The 18,732-nt window shown below is 37.7% G+C and overlaps 1 protein-coding gene across 6 annotated transcripts in view; it reads right to left on the reverse strand.

Moving 5' to 3' along the window:
- Gk (glycerol kinase) overlaps window positions 1-18,732 on the reverse strand; it is a 73,423-nt gene that overhangs the window by 34,801 nt on the left and 19,890 nt on the right. For 3 of the 6 annotated variants that reach the window (XM_076918511.1, XM_076918512.1, XM_076918513.1), the window contains exons 4-9: window positions 15,014-15,091; window positions 9,534-9,617; window positions 6,068-6,144; window positions 3,705-3,842; window positions 1,086-1,195; window positions 250-316 (exon numbers count right to left, since the gene is read on the reverse strand). In XM_076918511.1, the coding sequence (XP_076774626.1) occupies window positions 250-316; window positions 1,086-1,195; window positions 3,705-3,842; window positions 6,068-6,144; window positions 9,534-9,617; window positions 15,014-15,091 (554 nt within the window). The remainder of the gene's footprint in view (window positions 1-249; window positions 317-1,085; window positions 1,196-3,704; window positions 3,843-6,067; window positions 6,145-9,533; window positions 9,618-15,013; window positions 15,092-18,732) is intronic. The other 3 variants (XM_034485385.2, XM_034485386.2, XM_034485387.2) reach the window with 1 other exon arrangement.

Below are 18,732 nucleotides of genomic sequence, written 5' to 3' on the forward strand. Positions count from 1 at the left end.
AAAACAATATTATTGAAAGGAAAGCCAATTAAGATTTATAAATAGAACATCACTTGGTAGTAAGGACTCTGAAGTTTTTAGTTATAAAGCCATTAAAAAACATTAAATTATTATTTTACATACTACTGACATTCACAGAGAAAGTCCCAAATCCCAAGCTATAAAATATAATAAAGTTAACTGCTGAATTGTAAATGTCAAAGGTCTTTCGTTTATAATAAAATCCCTTCCTCCTACTATTTACTTTACCATTAGTCCATAGATCTCAGAAGAACTCCGAACATTGGGAAGAATTTCCATTGGAATTCCAAAAAATCTGAAAAAGAATAGTTTGGGGTATAAAACACTGTTTTTGAATAAACATGTAGAAACAGTTTAAATATATATAATTAGAAAATAGGTGCATCTACTCACAGAATTCAGTACTGACAAACACATGAGTGTAGAGAACATAGCTGTATTTTTGGGTATTTAACAGTCCAAACTTAATGAACCAAATCAGTGTAAATTTTAAAACATACCCAGGATGCAAAGAACTGTTCTAAAAGAGACTCACCCTTAAAGAATAATTAATATGATCTGTTTATTCTGTGCGCAATAGTCATGGTAGCTGAGATTGCTCAACAGGTAAGGGCACTTACCATGGAACTACATGACCAGAGTTTGATACATGGAAGCCAAAGGGCAGAAAGAAACTGACTTGTACAGGTGCCCTCTGGCCTACATACCCAAACTTTAGCCTTTATGTTCTAGAATGTGAGTGTATACACCCATATATAATATATAAAGTTAAAACACACACATACAATAGAATCTGTGTGTGGTAGTCATACCTATAATCCCAGACTTTGTGAAGCTGAGACGGGGAATCACCACAAATTCAATATTAGCCTGGGCTACAGTGACATATTATACCACAACAATGCCCCCCAAACAACAAAACAAAAACCCTCATACAAATACAGATTTGCATACTGTAGTTGAAATATCAACAATAAATGTTAGTATACAATGACCTTTTACAAACAATAAAATTCACGTTCTAAATGTACAAAAGAATACCTAAGGACAACTGTATAACTTACTCGCAGAGTTCTTTATCCCATTCCAAAGAATGAATGTTAAAAAGCATTGTCCTGCTTGCATTTGTTACGTCTGTACAGTGGACACCCCCATGGATTCCTCCTGTTAAACTCTAGATAGAATGAAAGAAACAGATTAAGTCTGAACTAAACTGCAGTTTTATATATATGTTATGAAGGGCAACTGTCAGCAGCAGGGTACAGAAAACAAGCAGAAGAACCAAACATTTCAATAATTGAGGTCTCAGCAGCACTCAAAAATAAAAGGTGACCTATACATGTAATTTTAAAATCTCCAGTAGTTGGGCCTGCAAGTGATGCTTAGGCCTGCAGTGATGGCTCATCAAGTAAAGGCACTTGCCACTAAACTTGATGGACCTGAGCTAACTCCTGGGACCCACATACTAGAAAAAAGAGAGCTGACTCCCACAAGTTGTCCCTCTGACCTCCACACAAATGCCATGACAGGCATTCTCTTCATGCCTCCACAAATGTTATTTAAAAAGTAGCCATGTTAAAAATAGGTAGAACTATAAAATATAACTGTATTTCCTATATTCCATCTTCTTTTATTTAGCTGCTATATCATATCTAAAATAACATATAAACATTATAATCAATAAAAATATTATTACTACACTTTATTTTCTTTGGTCTTAAATGTAAAATCCAGTGTGTATTTTACATTTCTAATATATCACACTGAACTAGATTGACAGCAACTCAAATATTCACAGCATCACTCATGTGGCTTTTGTATTCATCCAATTGTAGTCAATTCCTAGTTAAGCAAAAGTCAGTTTGTTTTTTAAATCTTCTATCTTTGGAAAATACAGAGCTTTACAATCTTTGACTAGGTGGAATTTACCTCTTCCAAGGTTTATAGAAAAACTGTCTATTCACATTTTCTTTTTTAATAACCCCTCTTTTTGCATATATTTTGAAAGCAGAATTTTAAGCTCTCTATAACACCATGGGAAGCACTGGTGCCTTCCTTCTAGTGTAAGAAGAAGGAAGCAAGAAAAGAACAAAGGTCGAATAATAGCATCCCATGAGGTATAGCCCCAAGATGTTCCTTCCTGTCTCCTGCAGGTCACGGTTCCCATTTTCTACATCATTCCGCTTCAAGGCCACTGCCAGAGCTATTCATTCAACTGTGACTGACATGAGAAAATAGTTGGCTTCTATAAAGCACTAAATATACATTCCATGGCCAACTACAAAAGAGTGAAAAAGGTAACTAACTCTTCCAGGACATGTCCTAAAAGACCTGCTGTGTGGATTCCATAAATGAGAATAAAGATAATACTAGCTTGAAGTTCCCACAAATGTTGAAAAAGTTCCTCACATAGTTACTAATGTATTCACAAATAGAATTATGTGAGTACAGTTGAAGCAAGATTGGCACAAAGGCTTATGATCTTATAGTTGGCTTACTGTATTGCCTATGTTGGCTACAGTATTGCCTATTTTGAGACACATTAACAAAAAGTGCCCATAATAAATGTAACAGGGATGAAAAGGGAGAGACAACATAAACCACAAAAGTACATATACTATAAAGATACATATTGAGGAGCTAGAGAGACAGTTCAGCAATTAAGGGCATTAATCCGGGTTCAATCACTAGCACCCACACATCAGCTCACAACTATATAAAGTTTAGTCCCAAGGAATATGACTTCTGGCCTCAGAGAACACTGCATGTACATGGTGCATATACATGCAGGCAAAATACCCATGCACACAAATAATAAAATAATTAAAAATTTAAAAAAATCTACATTGCAATCCAGGTGTGATGGCATACACATATAATCCCAAAACATGGGAGGCAGAGGTAGGTGGATATCTATGGTCTTCACGGCAAGGTCTAGGTTACCCAGGGCTACATACTGAAATCCTATCAGAGAGAGAGACGGAGAGACGGAGAGAAAGACAGGGACAGAGATACAGATTGGAAATGGCTGGATGCAGTGACACTTGTGTGCATTTCAAGATTCAGGAGACAGAGGTTGGAGGATTGGCAGAAGTTTAAGTCCAACAGTGTCTACATAATGAACCGTAGACCAGTCTGATCTATATACTGAGATCGTTTCTCAAAAAGCCAAAACCAGGAAAATGGGTTATATAAATATCTAAAATGCTAATTATTACTGACCTGTGTTCAGCCCTGGACAAAATATTTTAATATAAAATCCTGCTATGGTTTAGTTTCATATCCTGGCATGATTCCACAAGAGAAAGTTATCAAATGTTGACAGTGATGAAGAAAGAAAAGTGTAGGTATTTTACTGCATGAAATAGTTATTTCTTCTTAGAAATGGCTAGAAGAAAATGATAGGCATGAGAGAGAAGCTACCTAGATTACCTGCCTAAAAGATAAGAGCTATCAAATATGGTTTTGGTAATTATGTTCCACGGTCACTCAAATCAAACAAGAAAAACAAAAAGAGAAGTAGATAAAAATATCTCTCAAATGGAGGGTGAGCCATTTTGCTGCCTTTTGAGTAGTTTTTCCCAATAATGAAACTGAATAAAAGTCCAAATTTTGATAAGAAAATAGGACAGTTAAAAAAGCCCCCCAAACATTTTCTATGCATACATCACATTTGAACGTACCCAAATAAGCCATGAATCAATGGTCCCAAAAAGGGCTCTATTTTCTTCAACAGCCTCTTGGACCTGTCTCACATTGTCAAGGAGCCAACGAAGTTTCACTGCACTGAAGTAAGTGCTAAGTGGAAGGCCTGTCTTGGACTAAAACAGGAAGTTCAGTCAGTAAATTATACTTAGCACAGTTGAAAACAAGGCCTCTAAACAAAAGAATGCAACAAAACGTAAACTGGTTAGTAGTTCTAAAGGGAATCCCTTTTGAAGGACTTTGAAATGAAAGTACTTTTTCTAGCCCATGGTACATAAAAGCATGTTCATGGACAAAGATCAGAACGACTATGTTGGCAGTTCAAAGAGCAGCCACGTAAGCAGGGTAAAGAGAAAACTAAGCAACACACCATCTTCTAATTAGACAGTAACAATATAATGCCATTGTGCAATAAATTGTTCATCTGTAGATGCTAAACCAAAATTCTGCACTTTAGTTTTCTTTTTTCAGTAGATTGTGATATTTAATAGTCATATAAATCAATAATAAAAAATTATTTCTCAAACACATAGTTTAATAACATACTATATTCTCTGTGCATATATATATACTCAAATAACAAAGTAATACAAACCTATTGGTACCAGAGCTCAATGACATGCCAAATTAAATCAATATGGAATTGCTGTACATTAGAAAGCAGCTGACTTGACATTCATCCTAAAGCCAAGGAAAAAGCCAGGTTCAGAACTAAGTGTTTTAGTTAGGAGAGACGACAGAGGTTCTGGTTAGTCAACAAAATGTTGGACTGGGTATGAGGACTATCTTGTACCTCACTGGTACAAATCGGCATAATTATGCTCTAATTTTATTTTGAGAAAAAAGTTTCCTTTTAACAGGAAGGGTGATATGTAGGAGGAGCTAAGGTGGGAGGAGTACTGAGAGGAAGAGAAGGAGTAAGAAGAGGAGGAGAAGAAGGAGAGGAGAAACTAGGTGATGAAAGAGAGAAAGAGGGGGGAGACAGGGAGGCAGATGTTCATGTATCTCCACCAGTCAAAGATAGTTGATATATCTAGGTTGGTCAGTGGGTTACACCTCTGAATGAACAATTCCAAACTTATAAAGCCTATGATTAACATTTTTTAAAAATTGTATATGTGCAAAAGGAAAAAGGGGGCATGGGATAGGGGTTTTCTAAGGGGGAGAATGGGGAAAGGGGATGGCATCTGAAGTGTAAATAAAATATCCAATAAAAAATGAAAAAAAGCAGCTGACTAAAGTCAACAAATACAATGAATGGGTAAAGTTTAGAGAGAGTAAAGATGAAACTCATGTATATTTATTGATCTTTCTTGAGAATTTGGGTTTGTGGGCCAGGGAGAATCAATGCTCAGGAATTATGGAAGAAAAGAACATATCACAAATATGTTAACATATGGACATATTATTTGACTTGGCAGGGTCATCCCACAGAGGGACATCCCATAGGATGTCCTCACGAAGATCTTGCAAAGCTAATAGACACTGAATCTTAAAATGATGCAGGTAGGGAGTGTAATAGTTGCCTGCAGTGAAAATGCAGAGAAAACTATGCAACCCTTGAAGGAGATTGCAGATGAAGGAATAGAGGTGTTTGCAGGGTAACAAAGCAATCAATAGGTAATAAATGGGCAGGATAAGATGGAAACTACTTGGGCAGGGAAGGGAGCAGACATGGGATTGTTTGCTAGCCTGTAATTATTAATGGTATTTGAACATTAATTTTAGATCTAAGAACCAATATGTGTCCCACTGGCAAATAAAAAGGGGACACACCTTGCCAAAACTAAAATAAAACAAAGCACCAGAAAGAAAAAAACAACTTCTTTTGGAGTTCCAGAATAACTTGAGCTTGCTAAGAAATTAATTTCATTTACCTAAAGAGAAAGAATCTATATGAGGATCTAAACTTAGACATATTTTATTTTTTGTGTGAAGAAAGTTGTTGGTTTTTTTAAACATCTTTAGTGAAGGTCTAGAATACTGCCTAATTTTCTTTCTCTCTGAATTCTTAAAAACCTAAAATCACCCAAAAACTTTCAATAAGAAACTATGCTGATTGATTCTTAAACTATGGATAAATTAAAGATATACCCTTGGAGAATATGATTTAAGCTACTGGGATAAATATGATCACTGCCAATCTATCATCTTGGGCTATTATAATTTCAGTTACCTTACAGAACAAGAAAGACAGAAGGGTTAAGAACCAAATTGGCCCCATATATCTGAAGGAAATATTCTATATGTTGTATAAAATAATCATATTGCCATAGACCATGAAATCTGTGAATTTTTCAAGTAAACATTCTTACATTGTACTTTTGAAAAGATTTCTTACCTTGACAAAGTTATTATTTCCTGGAATTCTTTTACTAAGGTTCTCAACAGTAGACTGGGTTCTTAGGTCAAGCCACACTATAGATCAAAACATAATAATATATATGAAGAACATCATAAAAATGAGAACCTAGTTAAATCACTGTCATAGAGAGGAGACTGATTAGTTTCCATAAGCAATTAAAATTTAAAGGACAGAAATTAGAAGATTAAAAATGAATGGACATACTGTTAGAAGAAAATATATTTACAAAGAAGAATTGAAAGATTTTATGCAAAATTATAGATCCAATTTATAAGAACAATATAACCTTGGAGCTTTTATTTTGATGATAAGAAAAAAAAATAAAAACTATGAAAGAGTATTTGGAATAGGGATTTTCTAAACACACATGAATGGACAGAAGACTTGAAACCTGGGCAGGCTAGTTGGCAGTGCAAGACACTCAGATCAGGATAAAATGTATATCTTAAAAACCTTGGGAGAAAACTGTGACAAAGACTAAGGAGAGTACCTGATCCTATTACTGAAGTAATAAAGGATTCAGTCTCATGTATAAGATGTTTATTTACATTAAAATCTTTCAAAGGATGCAAGATATGAAATCATTAAAAGATTTTTCTTTAATTACAGTTCATTTCTTTGCTGGGTAATATGGGGAAAATTCTTATGAACCACCATTTTCTTTACTAAATTTGTTACTTGCTTTCTGTTCCCCACGGAGAAAATATCTCATTTTGATTTATGGCAGAAGCTTGGGAAATAGAAAGCACTAAAAACTACATAATAGATTGCATAACTAACAAACAGAACCCAGGTTTGCGATCTTTTTATTTTCTTTCAAGATAGGGTCTATTGTATTTAACTTTTATAGCTTAATCTTGTAGTGGTAACTTGGTATTTTTAAATACTAAGTATGCTCAGATAACTCCTGAAAAAAATCAAGGCCCACAGTCTATTTAAAGGATTCTGGGGGAGGTAATGAAAGCTTGCACACTACGTTTTTTTTAAAATGCTGACAGAGACCTAGTATGACTCACTTAACTGTGTTATTGTGTTCTCTTCATTTAAAATCAGTTCTTTCCTGTTGTAAATTTCAACAAATTCTAATTATTTAAATTGCTGTGTGCTTCATTTTGATAGGACTAATTTCCATGAGATTTTAACTGGAGACGTCCAGATAAAATACTGACTTTCACAGGTAGAAAAAGCGGCAAGCAAATGACCCACATGACAACCAAGAAAATAAGATAGTAAACCCACAAAACCAGATTGGTCTATTGGTAAGATCGGCATTTGGTACCCAGCACCTCTTTATACCAGAAGCATCATCTCAAGTTCCCTGTGGGGAATCTAGATTTCCATAATCTTCAGCCATGTGATTTATCTGAGAATTCACCCTACCTCAAGTACCAGGGTTGGATATGAACCCTAAATTCTTACACAAGAGATCCCTTGGCCAAATCACCCAACTGAGATTTATGTTCAGTCTGCAACTGCCACTTCTCTCAGCTGCATTTGGCACTGTGTCATTTGGGCCTGCTGTGCTCATGAGGGAAGATTTGTCAGTCTGTTATGTCAGGAGCCATCTCATCTGTATTTAGAATGAATCAAAACCTAAACTAAGCTACCAGTGGGTGGCTGCATCCATTAGTAAAATAAATCGCTTTTTTTCCTCACTTGACTTAGTTGGAGTTGAGTTTCTATCACAGGACACAAACATTTAGAACTATCAGAAGTGGTAACATCTTCCACATCAAAGGAACAAGAGCCGGCTACTTTTTATAAGGCACAGTGTTATGTGATGGTGGCAAAAACAGACTTTCCTCCCAGACAAGCAACCTTAGCAGATGTTATTGGATTAACAGGAATAATTGGGGAAAATGGAAGGATTCAAAGAGAGGTTTTAAATCTGGAATATGTTTGATGAAGGAGTACATTTTAATCCTCAGTGCTTTGAACTACAGTGAGCTATGAGTTTAAAACTCAATGTGGTGAGTTTTGATTACTACTTCAAAAAATTAAATAGGGTAGATTAGGATAGCTAATATTAGAGTTCATTGTACCTGGTAGGACAAAGGTAAATTTGGAAAACATTTGTTTCAGTTACATGGGTTCATTGAATTATGACATAAAATACATTTCATAAAGAGGGGTCTAAATAGATTTGAAATCCATTGGCTTGGCTCTCTAGCCTCTTGTTTGATCATGTAAGCCTCCTACACCTAGTGTTCCTCCTCCTTCTCTCTTCCCCCTTCCTCCCCACTGCCCTGCCCTCTCACTGAAGGGTGGGTAGAGATGAACCAGGGGCTTTACAAGTGCCATGCAAGTGTTTGTCTACTGACTCTACAACTGACTCCACACTAGCAGTCCCTAGTTACTCGCATCTTACTGGACACAATACTTATCAGGGAGCTGAAAGCTGGGCCCCATACTCCACAATTCTGGGACAGGAGATTTGTGAATAGGACACACAAATTTGTCTTAAAATAAGTGTCTTCCTTTCCAGAAACCGCTACTAGAATTCCACAGCAATGGTTCTTTCTTAGGAAGCATAAAGGAACCACCTAGAAAACTTTGAATTTATCTAACCATAACCTACCATGCAAGATTCTGGTTCAAGCCTAGGCCAGGGTTGAGCCTATGTACTTTTCTGTGAGTATTCCAAGTTATCCAACACAATACTAATATGTGAGTAAGTCTTTTATAGGGCATGTTTTTAGAACAGTAATGTGCTCTAGTTACTTAATTCAAAACCAAACCAAACGCTGTCAATAAGGTAGCACAATGAGTCTCAGTGGTCCTATGACTCTATTGCTCTTCAACAAAGACAAATAAACCAGACTTGTAGTTATGCTTGACTACAATGGTATCTATCCACAGAACTAAATCCTCTCCTCAAAGAATCAAAACACTGAATGTAAAATCATGAAACCGAAGTTCTAAGTTTGGCGTCGCTACCATCAAGCTTCCTGACGTATACAACTTTAACCCTTCTTGACCTGGATTCCCTAAATATAAGATAAGGGTACCGGAGTGGATGGCATCTAAAGTCCTTTCCTTCAAGTGTTCCAGGACTTCAGAAGGCAGCCATGATATTTACCTTGTGCAGTCAATGAGTTCATGGCAATTAGAGTACACAGAATGAATTAGTACAAATTGCAAAGGAAAAGATGTCAGTTGTTGATACACTACCAAAACAACTCGCAAAGGTTCAAGATTAATTGAATTAAGAACAAGACAATTAGAAAACTCATTACAGAAGCTAAGATGGCAGAATTAGATGTGCAGAATAAGAGACCAAAAGCCAAAGAGAAGATCCCCAAGCTGGAGGACTGAGCCCCTTGTGTAGGTAATTTCTGAGATCGAAAGAAGTGAAAGATCCAGATCTGATGGCAGCAGTCAATTTCCCCAACATGTCTGAGTTGGAAGGCTGGAGAGTGAGCAACAGCCAGAGCACCAGTACCTGAGGAAGCACCAGCAGCTGGAACTGAAGAGCCAGAGGGGACAACGGCAACTGGAACTGAAGAGCCAGGAGAAACTGGAGCAGCTGGAGCATTAGGAGAAATAATGGCAATTCATGCTAGAGATAGCCAGGTTCAAAGTCGCTGTATGCTTGTGTTGAGATGCCAGATATTTGGGCAAGTTCATTAGAATGAATGGTTTTCTACACATGGATGTAGAAAAAGAAATGGAAGAGACACAGAGTAGAAGGGGAACAAAGAAAGTCTAGTCCGGATGTCTCATTCACTAGTACTTTCATTTGGATGAACACCATGTAAGTATGTGTTTCTTGTTCAGAAAGATTCTTCCCTACTTGGCAACATATATGTAAACAAAATTCAAAAAAAAATGCTGAACGGAAATCATGCATTATATATTACAGGAGCACAACTTCAGGGGATGTTAAAAAGGAATGCTACCAGAAAACATGCTATAGAGTTCCTGCCATGGTCATATGCCGCAGGACATGAAAGAGCTATTTTGGGAAAGCACAATCCCGAGAAAGTACTTTCCTCATTGGGTAGCTGGAAGTAAAATCATTTCCACAGACAGGTACACTGTCGAAGGACATAGTTAACTGCTAGCCTCCAAGGTTATAAAGTAATACATAGCAGAGAAACAAATTCTAGGGTATGCAAAATACTATATAGACCCACTCTTAGAAGGTATTAATGACATTTATTTAGGCTAATTAAATTGGAATTTCAATGGTCCAGACGCTCTGATAAATAGTTTACAAAAATAATTTGGATGGTGTGAATAAAGTCATATCTAATATATATATACAGTACATTTAGTTTGTCCAGATAAAAGTTTTACAAATGAAAAGAAATTTAGTTGCCTCAATCTTCATGGACCAGATAGTTAAGTGATATACACAGTACAGAAGAAACCACTATCTTTAGAGGCTACTGAGTAATAAATCACACAAATCTGTACATTTTGGCTAATCATCACAACAGGAAGCAAACACATATAAGAAAGAAAAATAGAAAAAAAATCCCTGTTGTACATCTATGTCTGGTTGGCTAAGCATACAGCATATAGTAAATCTCCTCAAAGACAATTTATCCTGAGCAATTTGTATTGTAGTAAGATGAAGAGGATATTCCATATTATCCAACACACCATAAGCAAAGACTACCAGTTTTTAAAAATGCTACTGACTTCTTTCCCTTCAATAATATAAGAATTGTAAATGCCAATAGTTAGGCTCTTAATGAGAAGAAAGGCAGGAAAATTAAAACCTATCTCTCCTGAACACTCTCTCCCTCTCCCTCTCCCTCTCCCTCTCCCTCTCCCTCTCCCTCTCCCTCTCCCTCTCCCTCTCCCTCTCCCTCTCCCTCTCCCTCTCCCTCTCCCTCTCCCTCTCCCTATTCTTCTCTCCCTCTCCCTCTCCCTATTCTTCTCTCCCTCTCCCTCTCCCTATTCTTCTCTCCCTCTCCCTCTCCCTATTCTTCTTCTTCTTCTTCTTCTTCTTCTTCTTCTTCTTCTTCTTCTTCTTCTTCTTCTTCTTCTTCTTCTTCTTTTTCTTCTTCTTCTCTCTCTCTCTCTCTCTCTCTCTCTCTCTCTCTCTCTCTCTCTCTCTCTCTCTCTCTCTCTCCAAGTGTAGGATCTGAAATCAACTTTAGCTATTAGTACATAAAAGCCAAAATGCCAACAACAGACTTGAGTGTTTGGGAAGCAGTGAAGCAAAGTGATGTTCCTCTTTATTACACGAGATTTTACCTTATTAATCTCAGAATTAATACATTAATATGGTACATCTAAAATTGAGTCATACGCACCTACGGGACCCACTGAGCTTTCATATCTGTTTACAACTGGAAAATATACCACTAAGCACACAGCCTTATTGCAAGTAAGCACAGCCTTTGTCGGGATTCAATTTGTTCAATTAACCTATGCCACAGCCACCACTCTTGTATCTTATTTTCCCTGTTAGTATTCTAGGAGTAAACCTACTCAGTGCTTACCACGTACACATTAATAAAAAAGAAGGCCACATGGAAGGGATTGTTTTCATTATTTATTACATGTATTCATTCAGTATGTATGTACATAATACATGTGACTGTGTGTACATTGCTCTGGCATGTGTATGGAGGTCATGTGACACTTGCAGTCAGTCTCTCCTTCTACATGTCCATCCCAGGGCTCAAACTCAGGTGATCAGGCTTGACAGCAAGCACTTAATGAGCCATCTCAGGGAATTTTTTAAAAGACACATGTAACTAGCTCTTCTTATTTGCCTGTTTATAATAAATATTGTCCATCAGTTATATAATTCAGTTAAGTAAAAGCAGGAAAATGACAAGAATAGGCTAGAATGACAGAGCTTTACAAGGGGAAGAGGAAAAGGAAGAACGCTATGAACTGATTTCTTTGTTTTGTCTCGTGTATCCCAGGCTGCCCTCGGAGTCACTGTATACTTGAGTGTGAACTTGAACTCATCTTCCTGCTTCCAGGCCCCAAGTGCTTGGATCAAAGGTATGTCCCATCATAGACTGACTATGTCATAGAAAAAATTCATAGTGAATTACTAACTCCAAATTTGAAAGAATTAAGACGAGAAACCTTAGGGAAATGATTCGCTCAGCACCACCAAGTCTTAGAAATGGGATTCGCATACTTAGAAAAACACTGGAAAGACTCTCTTTTCTTACACTGTGCTCTCTACCATATGAAAACACAAGACAGTCAGTGGGCCCTCACCAGACCCAATCAACTGGCACCTTGATTTCAGTCTCAAACTTTTAGCCCCTGCAATTATGATAAGCACATATCTGCTGAATAAGCTACCATCAATTTTATGGTGTTTTGGCTCTAGCAGTCTGAACTAAAATGAGAAAATTAAAACTTCAAACATCGCATCCTGATACAAACAAGCCACAGAAGCTTGACCACAAATCCATGGGACAATCTAATTCCATTTCCACTAATCCCATCTGATCTTCCATTCGAATAAAGCTGCCAAATGTTTAATATCATGATAAAACCTTCAACTGAAACCCACAAGTATAGATGATAGTTCCATGTTTTTCTGGGTGAAATGAAGTTAGAAAAGTGTATCCTTGTAATGATTAAGCAAGTTCTTTGTCCAATTGTCGGCCCCCTAGTTCTCTTCCCATTTCTTTTTCTAGCTCCCAACTTCCTACTCTTAACTTCCAGGAGAGAATGGTAAGTGACAGGCCTCCTTGGTTTGTTGTGATATATATAGGGGTCACCATAGAACATGAAACACACAACAGCATCTAGCCAAGGTTTTACATTAAATTGTACATTCATTTCTTTTTTTTCTTTCTTTTTTTTTTTTTGTATTTTTTTCGAGACAGGGTTTCTCTGTGTAGCCCTGGCTGTCCTGGAACTCACTCTGTAGATCAGGCTGGCCTTGAACTCAGGAATCTGCCTGCCTCTGCCTCCCAAGTGCTGGGACTAAAGGCGTTTGCCACCACCGCCAGCTGTACATTCATTTCTATAGTGAGGTCATCTATAGTAATTTGAGATGATCACATCTGTGTTAGAAACTTTCAAATCTGCATTTAAAGCAATTTAAAGGTAAGTATGGTAGTGTATAGCAGTAAACCAAGCCCTTGGGAGACAGAGGGAGGAAAGGTCAGGAGTTCAAAGTTATCCTTAGCTACACAGTGGGTTCAAGGCCAGAATGGTGCACATAAAACACTGGCTCCAAGACAAACAAACACACAGTGAGGCAGCTCAGTGGACAAAGGTGCTCGGTGCCAGGCCTGACAACTTGTCTTTGACCCTTGAGATTTACAAGGTAAAAATAGAAAACTGACTCCAGCTGGTTAGCTTCTTTTCTCCACATGTATGCCAAAAAGGCATCCCCGGTTTCTCCCGAAATTAACTAATAAAAAGCTTCCCAAAAAAATCTAATTTCTAATTGCCTAGAAAATAGTTTCAATCAAAAGTTTAATATCTCATATAAAACAAAAAGCTATTTTCCCCTTAATATTACTTAATTAACTTCAGTTCTTATAAGCTCGTATTATTTTTCCTTCATCTCTTTTATGGAAACAGCATTGGTGTTTGGTTAAAGATGGTGTAATATAGACCTTAAGCACAGTGCTAACAAGCAAAGAGGCACTCAGAACAAATCACACAACCACCAGCATAGGTGTGGGCTTCTCAAGGAATGGTCACCTCCTTCATACCTATGAATCCTTCAGTGTACAAATGCAGTTGGCTCTACTACCCTTTGAGACGTCTTGGCAACTATCTCAGTAAGTCACTAGCATTTTCAATTAATAGATTCACTGCCTAGAAACATCCTGTTCTGTATACATATTACATTTATATCCTTTTTATTTGCATCCTCTTCCTGTTTCATATTCCTTTCCTTCTTTTTGAAATTCATTACTACCTTTCTTTGTAACTTATTATGAAAATCATGTATTATTTTATCTTTCTTTCTCATTTTTTCTGAAACAGAGTTTTGCTTTACAGCTCTAGATGATCTAGAACACACAATTAAGGCAGGTCGGCTCCTAACTTGAGGCAATCCTCCTGCCTCAGCACTGGAAACATAGGCCTGGGCTATCAGAGCCAGCATGGTTTGCTATTTGTCACAGAAATCTTTTAAGGATTATGGATATAGAACACAATTTTCCTTTTAGAAAGTAGCACTATCGGCCAGGCAGTGGTGGCGCACGCCTTTAGTCCCAGCACTTGGGAGGCAGAGGCAGGCGGATTTCTGAGTTTGAGGCCAGCCTGGTCTACAGAGTGAGTTCCAGGATAGCCAGGGCTACACAGAGAAACCCTGTCTCAAAAACCAAAAAAAAAAAAAAAAAAAAAGAAGAAGAAGAAGAAAGAAAAGAAAGTAGCACTATCATGTACTGCTCTGCAACTGCCATGTGCTAAGGACAATGCGAGTATCTACCCAGGGACATTTATACCTAAGACCTGATACCTAAAGGTAAGACTTGAGATTTTTGCAGTTTGCATGCCCTGATAGAATAGTTAAATCTGTAACAGAAGCAGCTAAAAATCTAATTATTTTTCTTAACAAGTTCATTTTTTAGATTAAAAAGTAAATATACAAATAGTTTATAGATAATTTTGAGCACTTGCAATTTCAATTTTTTAGGGTAGGAGGGAGAAAGATCGCTTTTCGATGTCAAAAACACAGTGGGGGGGGGGTCAACAAACCTTCCTGGCAATATCCAACCACTTATATTAATACAAAGAATCAATGGAAAGAGTGAGCGAGCAAGGGTAAAAGGAAATTCAATAAAAGAATGAATAAATATGATCTCAAAATTTTATGTATACAATAGCTCATTTTTAAGAGAAGTCTGTACTCCTTTTCTTCAGATTTATAGGAACCATGAACATACATTTTTTCAGTCAGATAACTTAGTGTGGCTACCTTTGCAAATGGAACAAGGTCCTGTGCTAGACCTCTCTGCATGAATGACTTACCCACGGCATTGTAGAGTGGCTCTCCAGTTAGCTTGTCCCAGACTACTGTGGTTTCCCTCTGGTTGCTGACGCCAATGGCTTTAAAGCAGAAAGAAGGAAAAAAGTTAAACATGTAGACTATTATTTCAGAATAAAAGGAACAAATAAACAATTTTTTAAACTTGCAATTTTTTGAGATAGGTCCTCACTGTATGTAGCCTAGAACTCTCTATGTAGTAGACAGACTGGTCTTAAATTAACAGAGACCCCACCACCCCACCACCTCTGTCTCCAGCATGCTATGAGTAAAAGGCATATGCTACCACAGAATCTTTCTACTTCGCTACAAGCACACAATGACGATCCACATTGTTGAGGAAAGGTACTCAGATTGTCTCAAGGGATGTAATATAACTTCACAAGCTTACAGTGAGCATTTGGTTACTGTGTACTGAGCAGCAATAAACTCATTAATTTCTTTAGTTCTTCTTATGTGAAATTTCCCTTCCTATGTGTATACATATGTGCATGTCTGCATTTTTAGAAAATAGCCACAGCCAGGTATGATAGTAAGAATGGCTGCCTGTAATCCCAGTGTTTAGGAGGCTGTGTGAGGAAGGAGACCAGGAGTCAAGGTCAGTACATAGAGTTCAAGCGCTATATGAGGCACTTTCTCTAAAAACAAAACAAAAGAGGCCAGTAAGATGATGATTCAACAGGTAAAGGTGCTTGCCATGTGAGGCTGATGACTTGACTTTGATCCTTGGAATCCACTCAGATGCAAAAAGAACTACAAAGACTCCACAAAGCTGTCCTCTGACCTTTGCCATGACATATACAAAACCCTACCCCTAAGACACACAACATACAGACAGACCATGTCTTTAAAAGCAAAAAAGGAAGGAAGGAAGGAAGGAAGGAAGGAAGGAAGGAAGGAAGGAAGAAATCTTAAGGAAATATTCAGAAGCACTTAGGTTCAACAAAGCCAAATAGCTGGTGTTTAAATTGCAATCTTAAGTGCCCTTGTTTTGTATTCTTAGATTTTTATTTCATCTAAAATGAGGAGACTAAAAGTCTCCACCTAACAATAAGTCACTATACATTAAAGCAGATGTCTGCGAGATATGAAATACTGGGTAAATGTCACTCTGGTGGCTCTTATCAGAACACAGTGACAGTTGCGGACCATGAGTCTGTACTGAGCAGGATAAGAGAATTCCTTGGAATCTCAGAGGGTACACCAGCAGAAGCCTAGCAAAGGGTATAGTGAAATATTACAAAAACGATACTTGTTTCAAAATAAAAACTGCACAATGTGGAACCACAGTGAATTCACAGCTAAGAGTCCATTTCCTCCTTGTTAAGTTCCCTGTAAATCAGCTGGATGTTCTTTTTAGTCACAATCCAAGTCATATGTCTCTCATCCTGCCATTTTTATTCGCTCCTCTGACTCATTGACAATCTAATCTAGAGCTAGATCCATCCGATTCTTGGTCTAGGATTCCTCCCTGACCACTCCCTCTTTCTCCTGTATCTTAATTCTATTCCTTCATGCCAAGTGAAACTAAACTGCTTTCCTTGCAGACAGTCAAAGTCCAGAAAATTGTTTTTTCAGTATTCTTTTTCAGCCACAGAGATTTTATGACTGCACACAGGCCTCATGCAATGCTGACCTCTTGCTTTACACTAAAATCCTATTTTTCTTTTAAATTACATTTATTTACATACATTTAGGGGGATGCTTGTATGTGGAAGTCAAAGAACAACTTACATAAATCAGGTCTCACCTTCTAGCATGTGGGGACTGGAGACTGAACTCAAGTTGTAAGACACCTTTACCCACTGCAGGTACCTTTACACACTGAGCCATCTTACTTGCCCAAATCATTAATTGCTTCTGGTTTTTATTCTTTCTTTTGCAGAAAACTACATTCAGGATTATTAATTCTCCGCCATAGTTCACCTACACCATTCAGATGCATATGAGTGTTACATGCACAAGATACACATTGCTTTCCCTCATGGGAATATATTTACAGATATAATCATTCATAGAACTAAAACCCAATGTGTTGGTCTTATATCGATTGGGTTCAGACTTTACCTAATATTTTTAGGGCTCTTTTCTCTTCATTGACTGATCATAAAAAATTAAACTATTTAAAATCTAATAACCAAAGCCTAGCATGGTGGGGCACGAGTATGGTCCTGGCACATTTTGGAGGCTGGATAGGAGGTTGGTTATGGGTTTGAGGTTAATCTCAGTACATAGTAAGTTCCAGTTGAGTCTGGACTACATAGCCAGATCTTATCATCTATCTCAAAGGCAAACAAAAAACGCACATTCATACGTGAACAAAAAGCCATAACAATTAAGAAAATATACTTAGACAAGGGTTTTGCAAATACTTAAAGTCTCAGTAATGATTATCTAGGCCATATTGTGGATGATGTGAATCCTTTCAAAATAAATGGGTGGGAATATGGCTCAGTACTTATGTATGGGCCCTGTTTAGAATACCCAGCACTGAAATAGGTAAATAATGCTCCATTTTTATTATCGCAACACATTTTGGAATAAAAACTGTAAATATACTAAAAATAATAAAAAGCTTTACAAAGAAAGCCTTCTTGCTACTAAAAACACTATGTGGGAAGATGCATTAAGCCCTTCACACTGAGCATGGTGATATGCCTATAATCCCAGCACTTAAGAAGCTGAGGCGGGAGGCGGGGGGGGGGGGGCTCACAGACTAAATCACCGGACAAAGAGCATGCAAGAGCTGGACCTAGGCCCCCTATATATGTGAAACAGTATGTAGCTTGGTCTTCATGTGAGTCCCCCAACAATTGGAGCAGTGGCTGTCTCTGACTCTGGTACCTGCCAATTGATCACCTTCCCTACCTGGATCTCATAGTTGGACCTCAGTGGAAGGGGATGTGCCTAGTTCTGCTGGGACTAGATTTCCCAGGGTGGGGTGGTACCCAAGGAGGGGGAAGGGGAAGGGTTAGTGGGGGGAGGGAGTTATAAGGGCAGGACTGGGAAGAGATGAATGAGGGGGAAGCAAATGGAATGTAAAGTGAATAAATAAATTATTGAAAAAAGAAGCTGAGGCAGAGGATGGAGTTTGTGAGTTCAAAGCCAGCTAAATAGCTGGTCATTGCCACAAACAAAGACAAAAAGCAAAAAACACTTCTCAACCTTTATTTTTTTATGGTGAGGGTGTCTGAAGAAGGGTCTCAATTCAGTAGACCACTCTGCCCTTAAAACTTAGCAGCAATCCTCCTACCTAAGTCTCCCAGATGCTGAGAATATAGATATACATGACCACACAGAGCTTTGAAGTCAATACTTTTTGACAGATGAAGACAACTAAAATGAACAAATCAGGAATTTGTGAAATGTATAACCAGATATGATGAACTGTTAATGATCACCAAGTGAAATGATATGGTCTTGCTCTCAGCTGACAAAGCTGATTTGCTTATTGCATAGGAAATATAAAGAAAATGCTTTGTGAGATTATCATCAATGTGGCCCAGGGAAAATGGTTTGAGAGTTTTAAGAGTGGTATTTAATGCCCTCCGCTGATAAACAGCCACCTATCCTAAGTCCTCTTACCCCAGTGCAGCTACAGGAAGTTGGTCTAGGTGACTGCTTGTCCTTTACAGCTTTTACAGTTTTGTCACCTAGAATTCTACATAGGAAAGCAAAAGCTTGCCTAATTCTGATGCCAATT

Source organism: Arvicanthis niloticus, chromosome X (genome assembly GCF_011762505.2).
Source record: "Arvicanthis niloticus isolate mArvNil1 chromosome X, mArvNil1.pat.X, whole genome shotgun sequence".
NCBI lineage: Eukaryota > Metazoa > Chordata > Mammalia > Rodentia > Muridae > Arvicanthis > Arvicanthis niloticus.